The sequence below is a fragment of the Acomys minous genome (assembly GCF_964271855.1).
Source record: "Acomys minous genome assembly, chromosome: 11".
Classification (NCBI taxonomy): Eukaryota; Metazoa; Chordata; class Mammalia; order Rodentia; family Muridae; genus Acomys; species Acomys minous.
This window is the reverse complement of record NC_140492.1, coordinates 74703648-74719277: the sequence shown is the minus strand read 5'-3', so window position 1 is coordinate 74719277 and position 15630 is coordinate 74703648. Positions and strand designations below refer to the sequence as shown.

At 40.3% G+C, this 15630-nt stretch overlaps 1 protein-coding gene across 18 annotated transcripts in view; it reads right to left on the bottom strand.

Annotated features, from left to right (window-relative positions):
• DNM1L (dynamin 1 like) overlaps window positions 1-14220 on the bottom strand; it is a 52486-nt gene extending 38266 nt beyond the window's left edge. For 7 of the 18 annotated variants that reach the window (XM_084800989.1, XM_084800977.1, XM_084800994.1 and 4 more), the window contains exon 1: window positions 13857-14219. In XM_084800989.1, the coding sequence (XP_084657115.1) occupies window positions 13857-13958 (102 nt within the window). In that variant the 5' untranslated portion in view covers window positions 13959-14219. Of the gene's footprint in view, window positions 1-13856 lie in introns of all 18 variants that reach the window. The other 11 variants (XM_084800976.1, XM_084800990.1, XM_084800987.1 and 8 more) reach the window with 4 other exon arrangements.
• Window positions 14221-15630: the final 1410 nt, after the last annotated feature.

The window sequence follows — 15630 nt, the reverse complement described above, 5'->3', positions numbered from 1 at the left end:
GATGGGATTGGTCCTTAGCAGCTACATTCTTCCACTGTGGTCCAACACTCTGTTTCTTGTGCTTCCTCTGGTGGCCTGAATGTGCACCCCACTCTCTTCTTGATAAGCCTGAGTGCCTGGTTATTCTTGAGGAACTTAAGAGATACACCTCTCTAATTGTTTCTCTCACAAAGCTGATATGTTCGGTGTGGCTTTCATGACACTGGTGGTGTGCCATGGCTTGCTACATGATCTCTGTTACCTTGTGGGCCAGCTCCATGGATAGCACAGAGCTATGGATGCTGGAAAACAACGGTGACTTTGACAGGAAGGTTACTTCAGCATTTATGCACAGCAGTTGAGATCTGAAGTTCTTAATTCCCCTTAGGGATCATCTATTCTTGATCAGCGCAGTTTCTTGTGTCAGCTGCCATACATGCTCTTTCCCAACCTAAGAGCTTACTCTCAGTCTCTTATCTATAATAAAGTCCGTAACTTCTGCTTTTGATCTTTTAGAAGAATTCCAAGTTATTTTTCTATTCTACAATTTACATTTTCATAAAGTTCAACAAACATTTTGGGTTTTGCTTTTAAATGAGGTATTTTACAGAGACTACATTTTAAATACTTTTGAATTTGATATAAACTCATTTTATCACTTTATTTGCTTTTCTGTCCTCCTTTATGACTCCATATTAAGTTACACACACACACACACACACACACACACACACACACACACACACAATGTACAGTGGTCTGAATGAAAATAACCTCCATCGGCGCATAGGGAGGGACACTATTGGAAGGTGTGGCCTTGTTGAAAGAAGTGTGCCACTGAGGATGGGTTTTAGGGTTTCAGAAGCCCAAGCCAGGTCTAGTGACACCCTCTTTTCCCGCTGCCTGCAGCTGAGATGGAGAGCTCTTAGCTACCTCTCCAGAACTATGCTGCAAAGTTTAATGGACTAACCCTCTAACTGTAAGCCAGCCCCAATTTAATGTTTTCCTTTTTAAGAGTTGCCACGGTCATGAAGTCTCTTCACAGTAATTAAACCATAACTAAGCCATCATGCTAAGTCATATTGTTGGATCACCCTCCTTAAATGTGTAATTGGAAGTTCTATCATATAGCACCTCAGAATGTGACTGACTGTATTTGGAGTCAGGGCTTCTGAAAAGGGTAACTAAATTAAAATAGGACCATCAAGGTGTTGTCTTTATAATAACAGTAAGTCATCCCGTTTATATGCTTTTGTTATGGTAGCCTTACCAAACTAATGCAGAGTACAAATTTGGTCATCCACAATAGAAATGAATTCAAATCAACCCAGATTTTCGTCAAAATGCTATGAGAATGTAAATCATACCTCAACGTAGAGAAAAATTTAGCTATATTATACTCTTTCGATATTTCATCTGCACATTAAAAATAAGATGGTTATCTTAGTTACATTTTTATTAATACTAAAAAAAAAACCTCCCACCATAGCTGAGGCTTATGAAAGGGAGCACTGGGTGGAGGGGGAGGATACATAGTTCCAGAGGGCTGAGAACATGTCCATAAGGAGCATGGTGGCAGGCAGGCAGGCACACAGAGCTAACACCTATTGGCACACTTTCTCCAACAAGGCCACACCTCATGATCCTTCCCAAATAGTTCCACTGAGTTCCAAGTATTCAAATATGTGAGCCTACGGGGGCCATTCTCATTGAAACCCCCTCAGGGGTTACTTTGTCTTAGAGTAGGCAACACATTAAAGGGAAAGGATGAAAGAAGTTACTGTAATCAATGAAACCAGGAAGCAAACAGGCACCAGTATACTAATAATGGAAAAAACAGACTTTAAACTAAAATTAATCAGAAAAGATGAAAGATATTTCATTCTTTTGTTATTGTTTGGTTTGATTTTTTCAGGGCAGGGTTTCTGTGTATAGCCCTGGCTGTCCTGGACTGCTCTGTAAATCAGGTTGGCTTTTAACTCACAGAGATCCTCCTGCCTCTGCCTCTCTGAGTGCTGGGATTATAGGCATGTGCCACTATGCCTGGCTAGACAGTTCATTCTTATCAACCAAACAATTACCCAAGACATAGCAATCAAACGCACCAAACCTGGTGTTTCCAATTTTATAAAGAATACAACTGGAATTAAAAACAATATTAAAATCAACCCTCTAATTTCAATATTGATCTCAATAAGTTGAAATCAGTATTTAAAAAGTGATTTCAATATCGTTCTTCCTTTCTCCAATACACAGGTCATCTGGGCAAAACCAAAACTACAAGCAAAACTAAGAACCCCAGAAACATCAGAATAAAATGACCTCATACATCAAATGGGCTTATCAGGTATCTACAGAATATTCCACTCAAATGCTAAAGTACATTCTATTCAGCAGCCCATGGAAACGTTTTTGAAAAACAAAACTTAAGAAACTGAGAAAAACTGAAGTAACTCCATGTATCCTGACTATATTAGTCAGGGTTAACAGAAATAATAAAATATATAACAAATATGTGGAATTTAATAGATAGGCTTACATGTTGTAGCCTGTTTATTCCAACAATGACAGTCTAGAGATGGAAAAGATGAAAACTCTACAGTTGTTAAGTTCACTAGACTCAATGTCTAAGCAGTTCCAGTCTCTGGCACTGAAGTCTTTGGAGGATTCCTGGAGAGATGCTATCTTCAGTCTATATTTGAATTATGAAGTATGTTCTAACATTAGTGAAAGAATGCCTCATTAGCAGGATGGATGAAATTGCCAGCAAGAATGAAAGCAAACAAGCAAACAGCAAAAATCCCATTTTTCATGCCCTTTTATGTGGGCTGCCACCAGCAGGCGTGGCCTATTACTTAGGGTATTCTTTAGCATTAAATTTCCTGTTTCAAATAATCTGACTTAAAAAAAAAAATCCCCCACAGGTATGCCCAACATCTTGTGATCCAGCTGATTTCAGATGCAGTCACGTTAATAACAAAAATTGTCCTTAATAGAGACTATTGCAATAAAAATAAAAACAAGCCTGGCGTGGTAAGATGCGCACCTTTAAGCCCAGCACTTGGAAGGCAGAGGCAGGCCGATTGATATGAGTTCAAGGCCAGCCTGGTCTACAAAGTGAGTCCAGGACAGCAAAGGCAACACAGAGAAACTCTGTGCCTGAAAACAAAACACAAAACAAACAAAGATCAGAAAGAGTACAGATAAAGGACTTAACGATGCAACTCAAGAACTTGGAAAAACAAACAGACCAAACCCAGTAGACTGTAAGTAATAATTAAATTCAAAGTAGAAATTAAGGAAACAGAAACAAATATAATACAAAGAATGAATCTAAGAGCCGGTTCTATGAGAATATAAATAATATTGACACACTTTTGTCCAACTAATCAAAAGAAACAGAGGACCTAAAGTAACAGAATCAGAAACAAAGAGGGAAACATAACAGACACACAAAAAAAATCCCGAGTATTATAGGAATTGCTTTTTAAGACCTGTATTCCTATAAGCTGTAAATCTAAAAGAAATGGAGGGATTTCTATATTGATCCAAACCATCAATGTTTTTTGTTTTTGTTTTTTGAGACAGGGTTTTTCTGTGTAGGCTTGGCTGTCCTGGACTCACTTTGTAGACCAGGCTGGCCTCGAACTCACAACCTCTGCCTCCATGCCTGGCTCAAACCACCAAAGTTAAACCAAGAAATCAGCCACCTAAACCAACCCAGAATAAATGAGACAAAATGGTGAAACAAACAAACAACAAAACCCAAATACCTAAGCCTAGATGAAGTCTACCAGACTTTTAAATATCTACAGCAAATACTCTTAAATTATTAAAAATAAGTAAACAAATGAACAAATATATGAGAAGAAGGGGGGAAAAGCAAATAAGTACTTCTAGTCCATAATAAAACCAGTATCACTCTAATATCAAAACCTGGTGAAGACACAACAAAGAAAGAAAACTACAGGTCAATAGTTCTGATCAATATCAACTCAGATCAATAAAATACTGGCAAACCAAATACAAGCATACATCAAAAAAAAAAAAAATCATCCAACACAGCCAAGTTGGCATTATCCAGAAGATGAGAGATAGTTTAACATATCCAAGTCAATAATTTAATAAAATAAATGAACCTAAAGACAAAAATCACATGACCATCTCAACAAATGCAGAAAGGGTTTTGACAACATCCAATATGCCCTCATGAGCAAAGTCCTACAGAGAAACTAGAGGGAAGGAACATACTCAACATAATAAAAGCTATAGATGACAAACCCACAGCCAACATTTACTCTAAATGGGAAAAAAAATCAAAACAATCATATTTAAATCAGTAAGCAGACAGCGCGGTCCACTATCCCTACTACCTTTCAATATACTCCTTAAAACACCAGCTGGAGCAATAAGGCAAGAGAAATAAATTTAAAAATATCTCTATCTGCAGATGATATACTATACGTGTGAGATAAAACTTACCTCAGAAATTTTAGCAAAGTGACAAGATACAGAATCAACTTACAAAAATCAATCACTTGTCTATACAGGAACAATAAACACCCCACGAAAGTATAGACACATCCCCATTCACAATAGCCTTCAAGAAAAACTATCTAAGAAATAATAGCCAAGAAGGTAAGAAGATCTTTACAATGAAAACTTCTAAAGAAAAAGACTGAAGACACTAGAAACAGAAAACCTCCCATGCCCATGCTGTATAACCCACATAGAATTAATATTGTAAAAGTGACCATTATTACAAAATTACAGATTTGATACGATCCCAATCAAAATCCCCATCTCACTCTTCACAAAAATAGAAAAGTCTTAAGTCTATATGGAACCATAAATACTACCCTGAATAGCCTGAGCAAAGTTTCTAAAGGAATTATCATTCCAGATTACAAGATGACTAAGAAATATTTCAAGGGGGCTGGAGAGATGGCTCGGAGGTTAAGAGCACTGCCTGCTCTTCCAAAGGTCCTGAGTTCAATTCCCAGCAACCACATGGTGGCTCACAACCTTCTACAACGAGATCAGGTGCCCTCTTCTGGCCTGCAGGCCTCAAATCTAGGCAAAATGCTGTATACATAATAAATAAATATGTCTTGAAAAAAATATTTCAAAAGATGTTTATCATCCTTAAGATTAGGGGAATACAGATTAAATTAACTTTTGAGGTTTCATCTGACCCTAGTCAGAATACCTAAGATCAACAACAACACAACAAACGCTGGAAAGGATGTGGGGAAATGGGAACCTCATTCACTGTTGGTAGGATTGCAAACTAGTGGAAATCAGTTTGGAGAGCTTTCAAAGAGCTAAAAATAAATCTACTGTATGTCCCAGCTCCGACACCTCACGGCCCAAGGACGCAACATCTTACTTGTTTAACCATCTTCACTGCCACTTTATTCACAATAGCTAGGAAATGGAAACAACCTAAATGCCCTTCAAGTGATAATGAAAATGTGGTACATACACAATGGAATACTTACTACTCAGCTGTAAAGAAGAATAAAAGCATAATATTCGCAGGTAAATAGATAGATCCAGAAACTATTGCGTGAGGCAACCGGTATGCTAAAAGAAAACACACCATGTTCTCTCTCGTCTGTGGTTCTTAGCTCCAACTCTTCAGATCTGAGTATATATTCTGGAATAACCACAAAACTAGAAAAGTAAAAAGGTAACATGGTTTGAGACAAGGGAGGGGCACTACAGAGGGTAACAGCAGGATAAAAGTGATATGAAGGGGAAAATGAGAAAAACTTGGGAGGTGTTAATTGGAGAGGGAGGCAGTAGGTCAATAGAGAAGGAGGGAAGAGGGACAAATTACACTAAGAATTACTGCAAAAGACAAAGAATTATATCATATTTTATTACATAAAAGACATGTAAATGTGTGTGTGTGTGTATATATATAAATTTATGTCACTTGGGCTGACAATGCTACTCCAAGAACCATAGACTAATAACTGTTCCAGTACCAGTCATGAGAAATCCTCTTTGGAGTCACCAGTCAGGTAGTCCAAGAGATTTCTACAGCAGCACAAACTATTTTTGTTGCCCTCGGTTGCCTCCCAGGGGACTAACTTTCATAGCACAGGAAGGTGCTATGCAAGGTTCCAAGGGAGCGAAGCATCCAACAGCCCAAATCAGCCACGATGCTATAAATCACAACGACCAGCAGGACAAGATATCCCTAAGGGTTCAGCAGTGGCACACATACCCTGGTGGTTACGAACAGCTGACTGTACCGAAGAGCCACTCAACAAGAAGGAAATTAGGTCTTGAATTGGGAACCTACCTTATTCCTTGGGGCTATCGGTCACAGATCTTATAGGAGAGCCTTTTACCACCACTTTATTCAACAACCTACCTTCTTCAATAAAAAATATTTATCCTTGTGCCTACAGATAAGTGCAAATTTCATCCCTCATCAAAGAAACTTCTTTTTGTAACATACTAGACTGTTAGAGAAAACCACAAAATACAGAGAGCAACTGACTGTGGGTGCCCAGCCCCAAGGGACACAGCTACAATACAACTCCTATACCTAAGCCTCAGGGAGCATCACAGAAGTGGGGCAGAAAGACTGTAAACGCCAAATGAACAGAATATCTGCTGAGATCGTGCCTCCTAGAAATGACAGGGAAGCTAAGCCACAATAAGACTGCCTGAACCAGACCTGAACAAGCTTGCATCAATACACACGAGACCATGGACGGGGGATTCTCACAGGGCCCTACCCCTAGACAAGGAACTACAAACAACCAAGGGATGCTGAGAATGAACGGTCTTCCTCAGGACTGAAGCCTCCGAACTGGTTAGTCAATATCATACCTCTGATATTATATACATACAAGCAACACTGGCTGGACAAAGAGTATTGTGCCTATGTGTATGTATGTGACAACACAATTAAAAAAGACAAAATAGGCCATAATTTGAAAGATGGGAGGCTTGGGAAAGGGTGGAAGCAGGAAAGGGAGAAAAATCATATAATTGTATTTTAACTTCAAAAAAATAAAAGTGAAGTGTATCTCACAGGTACTCACCTAACATGCACAAAGTTCTGTGCTTTAAAAGTCCCCCAAGATGTCCTCATTTTTCTTAAAATGTATAGCCATTTTTAAAACCAGTAGTAATTGCTAACATTTACCGAATATAACATAACAATTACCATTTCACATGACTAACACATTTAATCTGAGTACCTGTATAAGATTGTTATTAAATCTCATTTTACCAACGGAGTTTTAAAAATGGCGGTCAAACACAGGCTACACACTTGTAATCCCAGGATTTAGGAGGCTGAAGCAAAGGATTGTAAATTCTAAACTAGCCTGCATTTCAGGGCGAGACTGCCACTCTCAACTCCCACCATACAAATTACATGAGTATATTTAGGTAACAAAACACATGACTGAATCATAACCAGAGTGTTCATTTTTCCAGCACTTAATACAGATGGAGAAACAAAATGTTTCATTGCCCTAACTACACTAGAAATCACATACATGGTTATGAATGCACAAGGAAGGCAGCTAACACCAGAGGGAGCAGTAGCTACGTACCCTAGACCAATGACGGCAGACATTATTTTATATCCATTGGGAATTTGGGCCCAGTTGTCAGATTTTCTGGTCCACCCCTTTTTGTTTTGCTTCAACGGCAGTCAACTATCCACCAATTCTTAAACACAATTAACTGATTATTTTGTTAGCATATATGTCAACACACGTAGACTAAACAAAACATGTCTTGAGTTTCTAGTCCTTTTTTCTTCTCTAGACTTGGAACTATAAATAGAATTAGCTTCTTCCACAATTGGCTACGTTTAGTGCTCGTTTTCAGCTGGTGACTTAAAACTACGCTCACTCACTTTTTCCAAAGTTTGCAGAATAGCTACCATAGAAAAGTTCCAAACATCATAGTTAGAGCTGACTTGCTCAGAAAATAAGACTTACTTGAAGTCCTTCATCTCTACTTCCAAAAGCTAGTGTAGCTTTAGGGTATGATCTGTGTACCAGATCTCACAGTCATTTTGTAGTTTCTTAAAAATTATACTGTAATGGGACTTACTGTGTTTTCAATTCAATCCTGAGATATGCTGTATCATTAAAAACTTATTAATAGTTTCAGCTCTTTTCATCAATAACTAACATTAGTCAAGGCTGAGTCATTCACTTTTTATTGAGACAAGGTTTCACTGTGTAGTCCTGGTTGGCTTAGAACTCAGAGACCCTCCTGCTGCTGCACCCCAACCCCACATGCTGGAATCAAAGGCATGTGCACCATGCCCACTCAAATGTTTCATTCATGTTTACATTTTTTACTACATACAACAGACTCTTAAATCTCTGCTATTAATGCAACTGATAACAATGTTTCTTTAATTTTTTATTTTATTTGGAATGACTGATTTATAGTACTTTCCTTAATATCTATCTACTTTGCTTAAACATTTCTCATAGAATTCTTAGGAATATTCTTATCAACTTACTAGTTAAATTATATGCTTTTTTCCTTACAGGCATAACACTCTACCTAAGGACAAAATCTAAGTATGAAGTTTAAGAGACTTCATAATCTGTGGCATTAGCATACTCTTTCTACACTTAATAACTAATATACAGATAGCTCAAAATATTAACATATTAACTCTCAGAGTCCAGGCCTTGTAAACTGTTATACTCCTAACAGCCATTAGCAAATAAGTTTTATTGGCTCTAAAATTCCAGATCATAAAATAGTCAGATATCTGATATGACCAAATTTACATCCATACCCCCCTCCCCCACTCCACAGAGCTATAGGCGTAACTCGCAGGTTCAATCCTCATGGTCTCACCTTAGAAATGCAGCCCCATTGCACTTTTCCAGAGAAGCTCAATACAATCTTGAATATACAAGCTGTCTACTGAACTCCATACAAGTAGGAAATACAAACAATCCAATGTAACAAATTAGAATCAATTTGTAGAAAAGCAGACAAACATCAAACAAGAAGAATCATGTAACAGACTTTCCACTAAAAGCTATGCAGTGAAATAGTGTAAGGTGCTGGAAGAAAAACTACTGCCCCGAGGTGGTTAATTCAATAATAATAATAATTTAATAGTAAATATTTACAGCAGCATTATTTTAGTAAAAGCAGAGTAAGGACCAGTGTCTATCAAGAATATTCAACCTACACTAGTACATACCATAATATGGATAATCCTAAAAGGTATACTGACTAGATAAACAAGCTGTAGTAAATCTACAGAACAGAGCATTATCCAACCAAAAAGGAAGAAAGGGGGAGGGTGGGGGTGGGTGGGGAGGAAGGAACGTAGGTTGAATATCTTTTATCTGAAATGCTTGGGTCAAAAATGAACCATTTCAGATTTGGGATTCTTAGAATTTTAGAATATTGAATGTGTATAATGATACAAATCTAAACACAGTTCATTTTTACTTCATGTTTATCAATATTTTAATGTGCCCATGTTTATTAAATATGTTTATTTGTATGTATATTGTATATGCATATGAGTGATGCCATATGCACGCAGATAGCCACTGAAGCCAGAAAGAGGGTGCTGGATCCCCTAGAATTGGAGTTATGGGCACCTGGGAGCTCACTGATGTACAAAACCAGCAATCGCGCCTAATTACTGAGCCATCTCTGTAACCTGTATCTATGAATTGACCACAATCTATTTGCCATATTGTTAAACATAGAATTTTATACTTGTAGCATCATACTAACACTAGAAATTTTAGATACTGGATCACTTTTGCAATAAAGATACTCAACTTACACTAATATATACCATAGGCATGCTGAGTAAAAGAAAGAAAAAAACCGTTATCACTGGACTCTATTTACATGAAATGTCTACACCAGGCAAACTATATACAAAAATTAGATTGTGTTTATCAGTACGTAGGAGAAGGTAAAATAAAAGAGTGGATCCTTATGGGTAAAGGCTTTCATCCTTAATGGGACAGCCAGGGCTACACAGAGAAACTCTGTCTCAAGGTGGGGGGAAAAGGCTTTCTTTATGAGGCAATACAACAGTTCCTTCAGGGCAGGAACTCACAAGGAGGATCCTAGAGGCAGGAGCTGAAGTAGAAACCATGAGAGAAAACTGCTCACTGGCTTGCTTGCCATAGGTCACTCAGCTCGCTTTTTAACAGAACACATAACCACCTGCCCAGGAATGTACCCACCTGCAATGGGCTGGAACTTCCCACATAACCATTTAACCCAGAAAACACCCGACAGACTCTCCTGCAGTCCAATCTACTAACAGCATTTCCTCAAACGTGGTTCTCTCTTCCCAAATGATTCCAGTGCATGTCAAAATGCTAGCCAGCCAGTGTTATGGAATCAAACCCTAGTGATACTTTCGCAACTCTGTGTCTATAACTAAAAACCATTGAATGGTGTACTTCTCTATGACTTTTATGGTGTTATAAGTATTTCAACTTTCTTTAAAAGTTAGTTTACAAACTGATTGCTAAAATTCTTTTATATTTGTCTTAATCATTGAAGGAGTGCTGAAATTACTAAAAGGGCAAAGAAAAAGGGCATCACTGGGTGAGGTGGCACACACCATAATCCCAGCACTTAGGGAGACAGAGGCAGGTGGATCTTTGTGAGTGCAAGGCCAGCCTGGTCTACAAAGCAAGTCCAGTACAGCCAAGGCTACAGAGAAAAACATTATCTCAAAAAATAAAACAAATTAAACAAAAACGGGCATCAGAAGCTATCCTAGGCCATAGATAGCCTGAGGTTAATGATGTGACACCAGCGCTGGATGGTGGAGGTTTGGATTATACACCTCCAGGACTGCCCTTTGTGATTCTCAACTTTAAAAACCTGTGATTAAATTTCCCAAGTTCAATCACAAAAGCTGTTTTAAATTTTACCTTCTTCTCCACCGGCAAAGTACAACATGGTCTGAAAGTATCCACTTCTCTCCCCCATTTTCTTTTCTTTCCTTGCAGACTATCTCAAAGATCAGAAAGCATTAGCTAAGCAATAAAAAATGAATGACTAGTACCTCTAAACACAATTCTTTCTCTCCAACTCCTTCAACTCCTGACCCCAGGGAAGTACGTGCACAACATAAGAAATCAAGACCCAGGATACTTAGGAGTTTGACAAAGGCTGCCAAGAATGCCGCTCAGGTGCTAAATGTGGTGGCACACACCTTTAGCCCCAATACTAAGGAGGCAGATGGGGGCAGATCTCTGTGAGTAGGAGGCCAGCCTGGTATACATACGAGTTTCAGGCTAACTACAGACATACCTATCTCAAAACAAGACAGACAGAAAGAAAAAAGGAGGCTAAATGCCATCCACATCAGTATGTACTGAATGCAGTGTGCTCTAAAGACTCAGAGTCCCCAAATTATTCTCCTTTTCCATGTAAAATTTTAAAATTAAAACATTCATTAATATATCTTTCAGCTTAGGATATACGAACCAGCTTTTATCAGAATCTCATGTCACCTTGCTCACTTTAGACCTATAAATTCAAACCATCTAGGGATAGGATGCAGGAAATTTGTTTTCGACATGATTTTCATATAGTTATTTCAGAGTCATGGAAGAAAATATAATCAACAGTAATATAGTGCACAGATAACAGGGAAGACAGAGACACCGCTATTTCTACAAAAACAGGAATACAAGTACTGATACGTATGTGTATGTCTGGAACTCAGCCATTGTACACTCCTCTGTTAATAAGAGTGGGAGCTGTGTGCTGCATTCTTGTTCTGCATCATCAGAGTACAAATGGCAAAGAAGATATAGTGGTATGTATGATAAACATGGGGAAAGCTGAAGTTTCTAGACTCTACCTTCTTTTGGACCAGAATAAAAAAAGAAACTACATTTCAGATAGTAAGGACTGGACAGAGATAAAGCCTGTCAAACTGAAACAAACAAAACAAAAACAAAACTTTCTAACATCAGCACACAGAAATGGCAGGTACGAAACGTTACTGGGATGGATATCAGAGGCCTTCCTTCCTCCTCCACTAACCCCTACACACTATTGTGTGTAAGAAAAACTGTCTCCATTTTAAATGCTTTACATGGCTTCATTATATCCCTGATTCTTTTACTGAATCGTGGTTAAAATGCACTTGGAAATCTCTTAAAAGTATATGTAAAGAATCTGCTCTAAAGCTAAGTGACAATTCTCAACTGTTATGAAAGAAAAATTTAACTATGTTATCTTTTCTAATTTTATTTACAAAAAAACTAGTTTTAAAAGTCCCAGTGTTTTACAACTCTGGGGCTAAAGAAATACCTCAGCAGTTAAGAGCACTTGCTGCTCTTGCAGAGGACCCAAGTTCAGTTTCCCAGCATGCACATGGCAGCGCACAACCATCTGTATCACCAGTGCCAGGAGATCAGTTGCCCACTTCTGGCTTCCAAAGGAATTAGCAAGCATTTGATGCATATACATACATGTAGGCAAACATTCATACACATAAAAGCAAAAATAAATATCTCATTACAACGAGCAATGTGCATCACTGAAAATCTTTATAGAGACCTACTAAATGATCCTAATGGGAAAAAATGTTTAAAAAGAAAAAGCGTTTGTAGTATATTCACTAATTTAGCTTCTAATCATTGCCAACATCACTGGAATATACACAGACACAATTGGCAGAATAGAATCTATACTTACCCAGTTAAGAAACCAAGCAATGGTCGAAAAATAATTCCTACTGCTTTAAATATTTAAAGCCCAAATAAATTATATATATATATATACACATACACACACACACACACACACACACACATACACACACGAATTGTGTTAGTCTCATAGTATTTATACACTTTCTGTAGTATGTATGGTGTAGCCATACTGCATGGCTAAAACCCATGGGAAAATGGAGAAATCACCCATTGCCTCAGAAGAAGAGAACATTATTAACCAATGGGGACATTTAAAAATATGTTTATAAAGGGGCTACGGAGATGGCTCAGAGGTTAAGAGAAAACGTTGCTCTTGCAGAGGCTCCGGGCCCCAGCACGCACATGGCAGCTCACAACTGTCTCTAATTCCAGTTCCAGTAGATTTGCTACCCTTTTCTGATCAGCACCAGAAAAAAAAATTCATATACATAAAATAAAATAAAAAATCTGGGCGTTATGAGTTGTCAGTCACGGGAGCTGAGGCAGCAGGACTCCTGCGAGCCTCAGCCAATTCAGGATAGAAGGTGAATTCTCAGCCAGCTTGAAATACAGAGTAGGGCTCTGTCTCAAAAACAAGCCCCTCGTAAAGTTGTGATTTCACTTCAGGCATTATAAAATAAAAATAATACACAGATAAAATCATTCTAGATAGTTATTTCTTCAACACTCGTCTCCCACAAAAAAAAATTTTTTTTTTTTTTACTCATCTCTGTACCCCACATGAAAAGGCCCTAGAACCTTACGCCAAATTTGGGTCACAGTCACAAAACTGTGAACACCAAAGTCATGGAGGACTACAAGAAAAACTTGGTGCTCCTCCTTCCTCACCGTAGGACGCTAACCACACACGGGGGGTTCTTTTCATCTTATTTTTACGTAGCAGTGCGGCGTGGGGCCCCCCCAACTCACCACTAGCTTGCCGCCCCCTCCGCCGCCGGAAGGAAGCGGAACCGCTCGCCCGCCCGCCCGGGCGTCCCCCGAGTGCCCTTGGGCCAAGGCGCGCCGGGCCGGGGACTACAAGGCCGGGGTGGGGGAATCGGGGCTGGGGTGGGGGGAGCCCCGGGCGGCCGGAGGGGAGCCCCGGGCGGGTGGCCTCCTCCTCCTCGCGCTGACACCTGCAGGCCGGCCTCCCAACCGCGGCCCTCGTCTTACCTGCGTCCCCACCACCACGATCTGAGGCAGCTGGATGATGTCGGCGCCCACCGTGTTGAAGACGTCCTGCAGCTTATTGATGACCGGGATCAGCGCCTCCATGACTCGGGACACACGAGACCCCCCACCCAGCAGGCCACCGCAATGAATGGGGACGAGGCCCACAGCCCGCTGGCTTCCTCTTCTCCTCCGCCCTCTCCTCGGGAGCCCGCACCCATTGGGCCCGGCCGCCACCTCCCAGCCCGCTCCCGGCAGGCCACGCGCCACGCCGGAGGTGGGGGGGGGGGAGGAGAGGTGCAAAGGCTGCCGGGAGGTGTAGTTCAGGCTGAGTGGACCGCGGTGGGCCTGTTCCAGAAGGTTTCAGGTATCCATCTGAGCTAGTTAGAAGGCTAAGGCAGTGATGCTGGGTCTACTGTCGTCAAAACGCTAGGGAACAGCTAGACGCATAATGGCTGTTAAAGTGTTACGTATGAGTATACCTACTTGAGTCGGGGTACACACCTGTAAATCCAGGCCTGGAAGACGTAGGCAAGAGGAACACAAGGCCTGCGCTACATAGTGAATCCCGTTGTTAAAAGAATGGAGTCTTATTGATTAATGGCATTTCCGTATAAGAACACTTTATGAGGATCAGTCAAAGACACTTGAGGAAAATTTAAAGAATGTCTCAAGAGATTTCCATCGCCCTAGATTTCCTATCCTCTGACTGGACAGGCTAGCATGGTGAGATGCCATGTAGGTGCTGGGAATTGAACCTGGGACCTTTGGAAGAGAAGACAGTGCTCTTAACCACTGAGCCAACTCTCCAGCCCTGAAGCTCCACCCTTTCTAAAGGGTCATGTTTGCTGGGGTTGGGGCTTATTGTCTTTAATAGAGTAGGAAGAAGAACAAGTCCTAGAAAGGATGGGGGAATATTAGAAGGTGGTGGGGGTATCAATATAATCACAACACACAGGATTATGATATTGTCAAAGAAAAGAGTGGCCCTGAACCACAAAACCACCTGTCTGAGAGGAATGAAAAGTTAAATAAAACTTGACTGAACTTCCTAGATTTCAATCCCTGATGGCAAGGAGCACTCAGAGTCGTGAAGTTGTGGACTATGTAATTGGAGGGGCTGCGATTCGCCTGCAACACCTACCACAGGACACACGTTTTGCTTGTTCAGCAGGCAAATGGTAGCTGGTTAGTTATCTTTGAAAAACAAGTAAACTAAATGAAAGGATTTGAAGGTCTAAAGGTGGCTCTTGGATATCTTGGCAAATGTTGTGACCATCCTGCCCCCCTTTTTTTAAAACACAGATTTCAGAATCCAAGGCCAGATTGTGGCAGCATATACCTGTAACCTCAGTCTGACAAGGCAAAGGCAAGAATCAGTTCTATCTCCACAGTGAGTTCCAGGACAGCCAGAGCTGCATGTAGTTCATCTAACAACAACAACAACAACAACAACAAAGCAGATGGTTACTTAGCTATTCACTTTATATCCTAAAGTCCCCTCCCTCCTCTCCTCCCTCCCCCCTTCCCCCCCCCATCCCTCAGAGAAGGCGAGCCCCCTCTATCCCCCCCCACCTACTAACCTACCCCAGCACATCCATTCACATCTGGGCTAAGCACTTCCTCTTTCATGGTGTCCTGACAAGGCAACCCCTGCAGGGAAAGCCTGAATCAAAATGCATGCAACAGAGACCTTGTCAGAGACAGCCCCCTGCTCCCCCTTCTAGGGGACCCATGCATGGTCCTTGGTCGGTGCTTCAGTCTCCGCAAGCCCCCC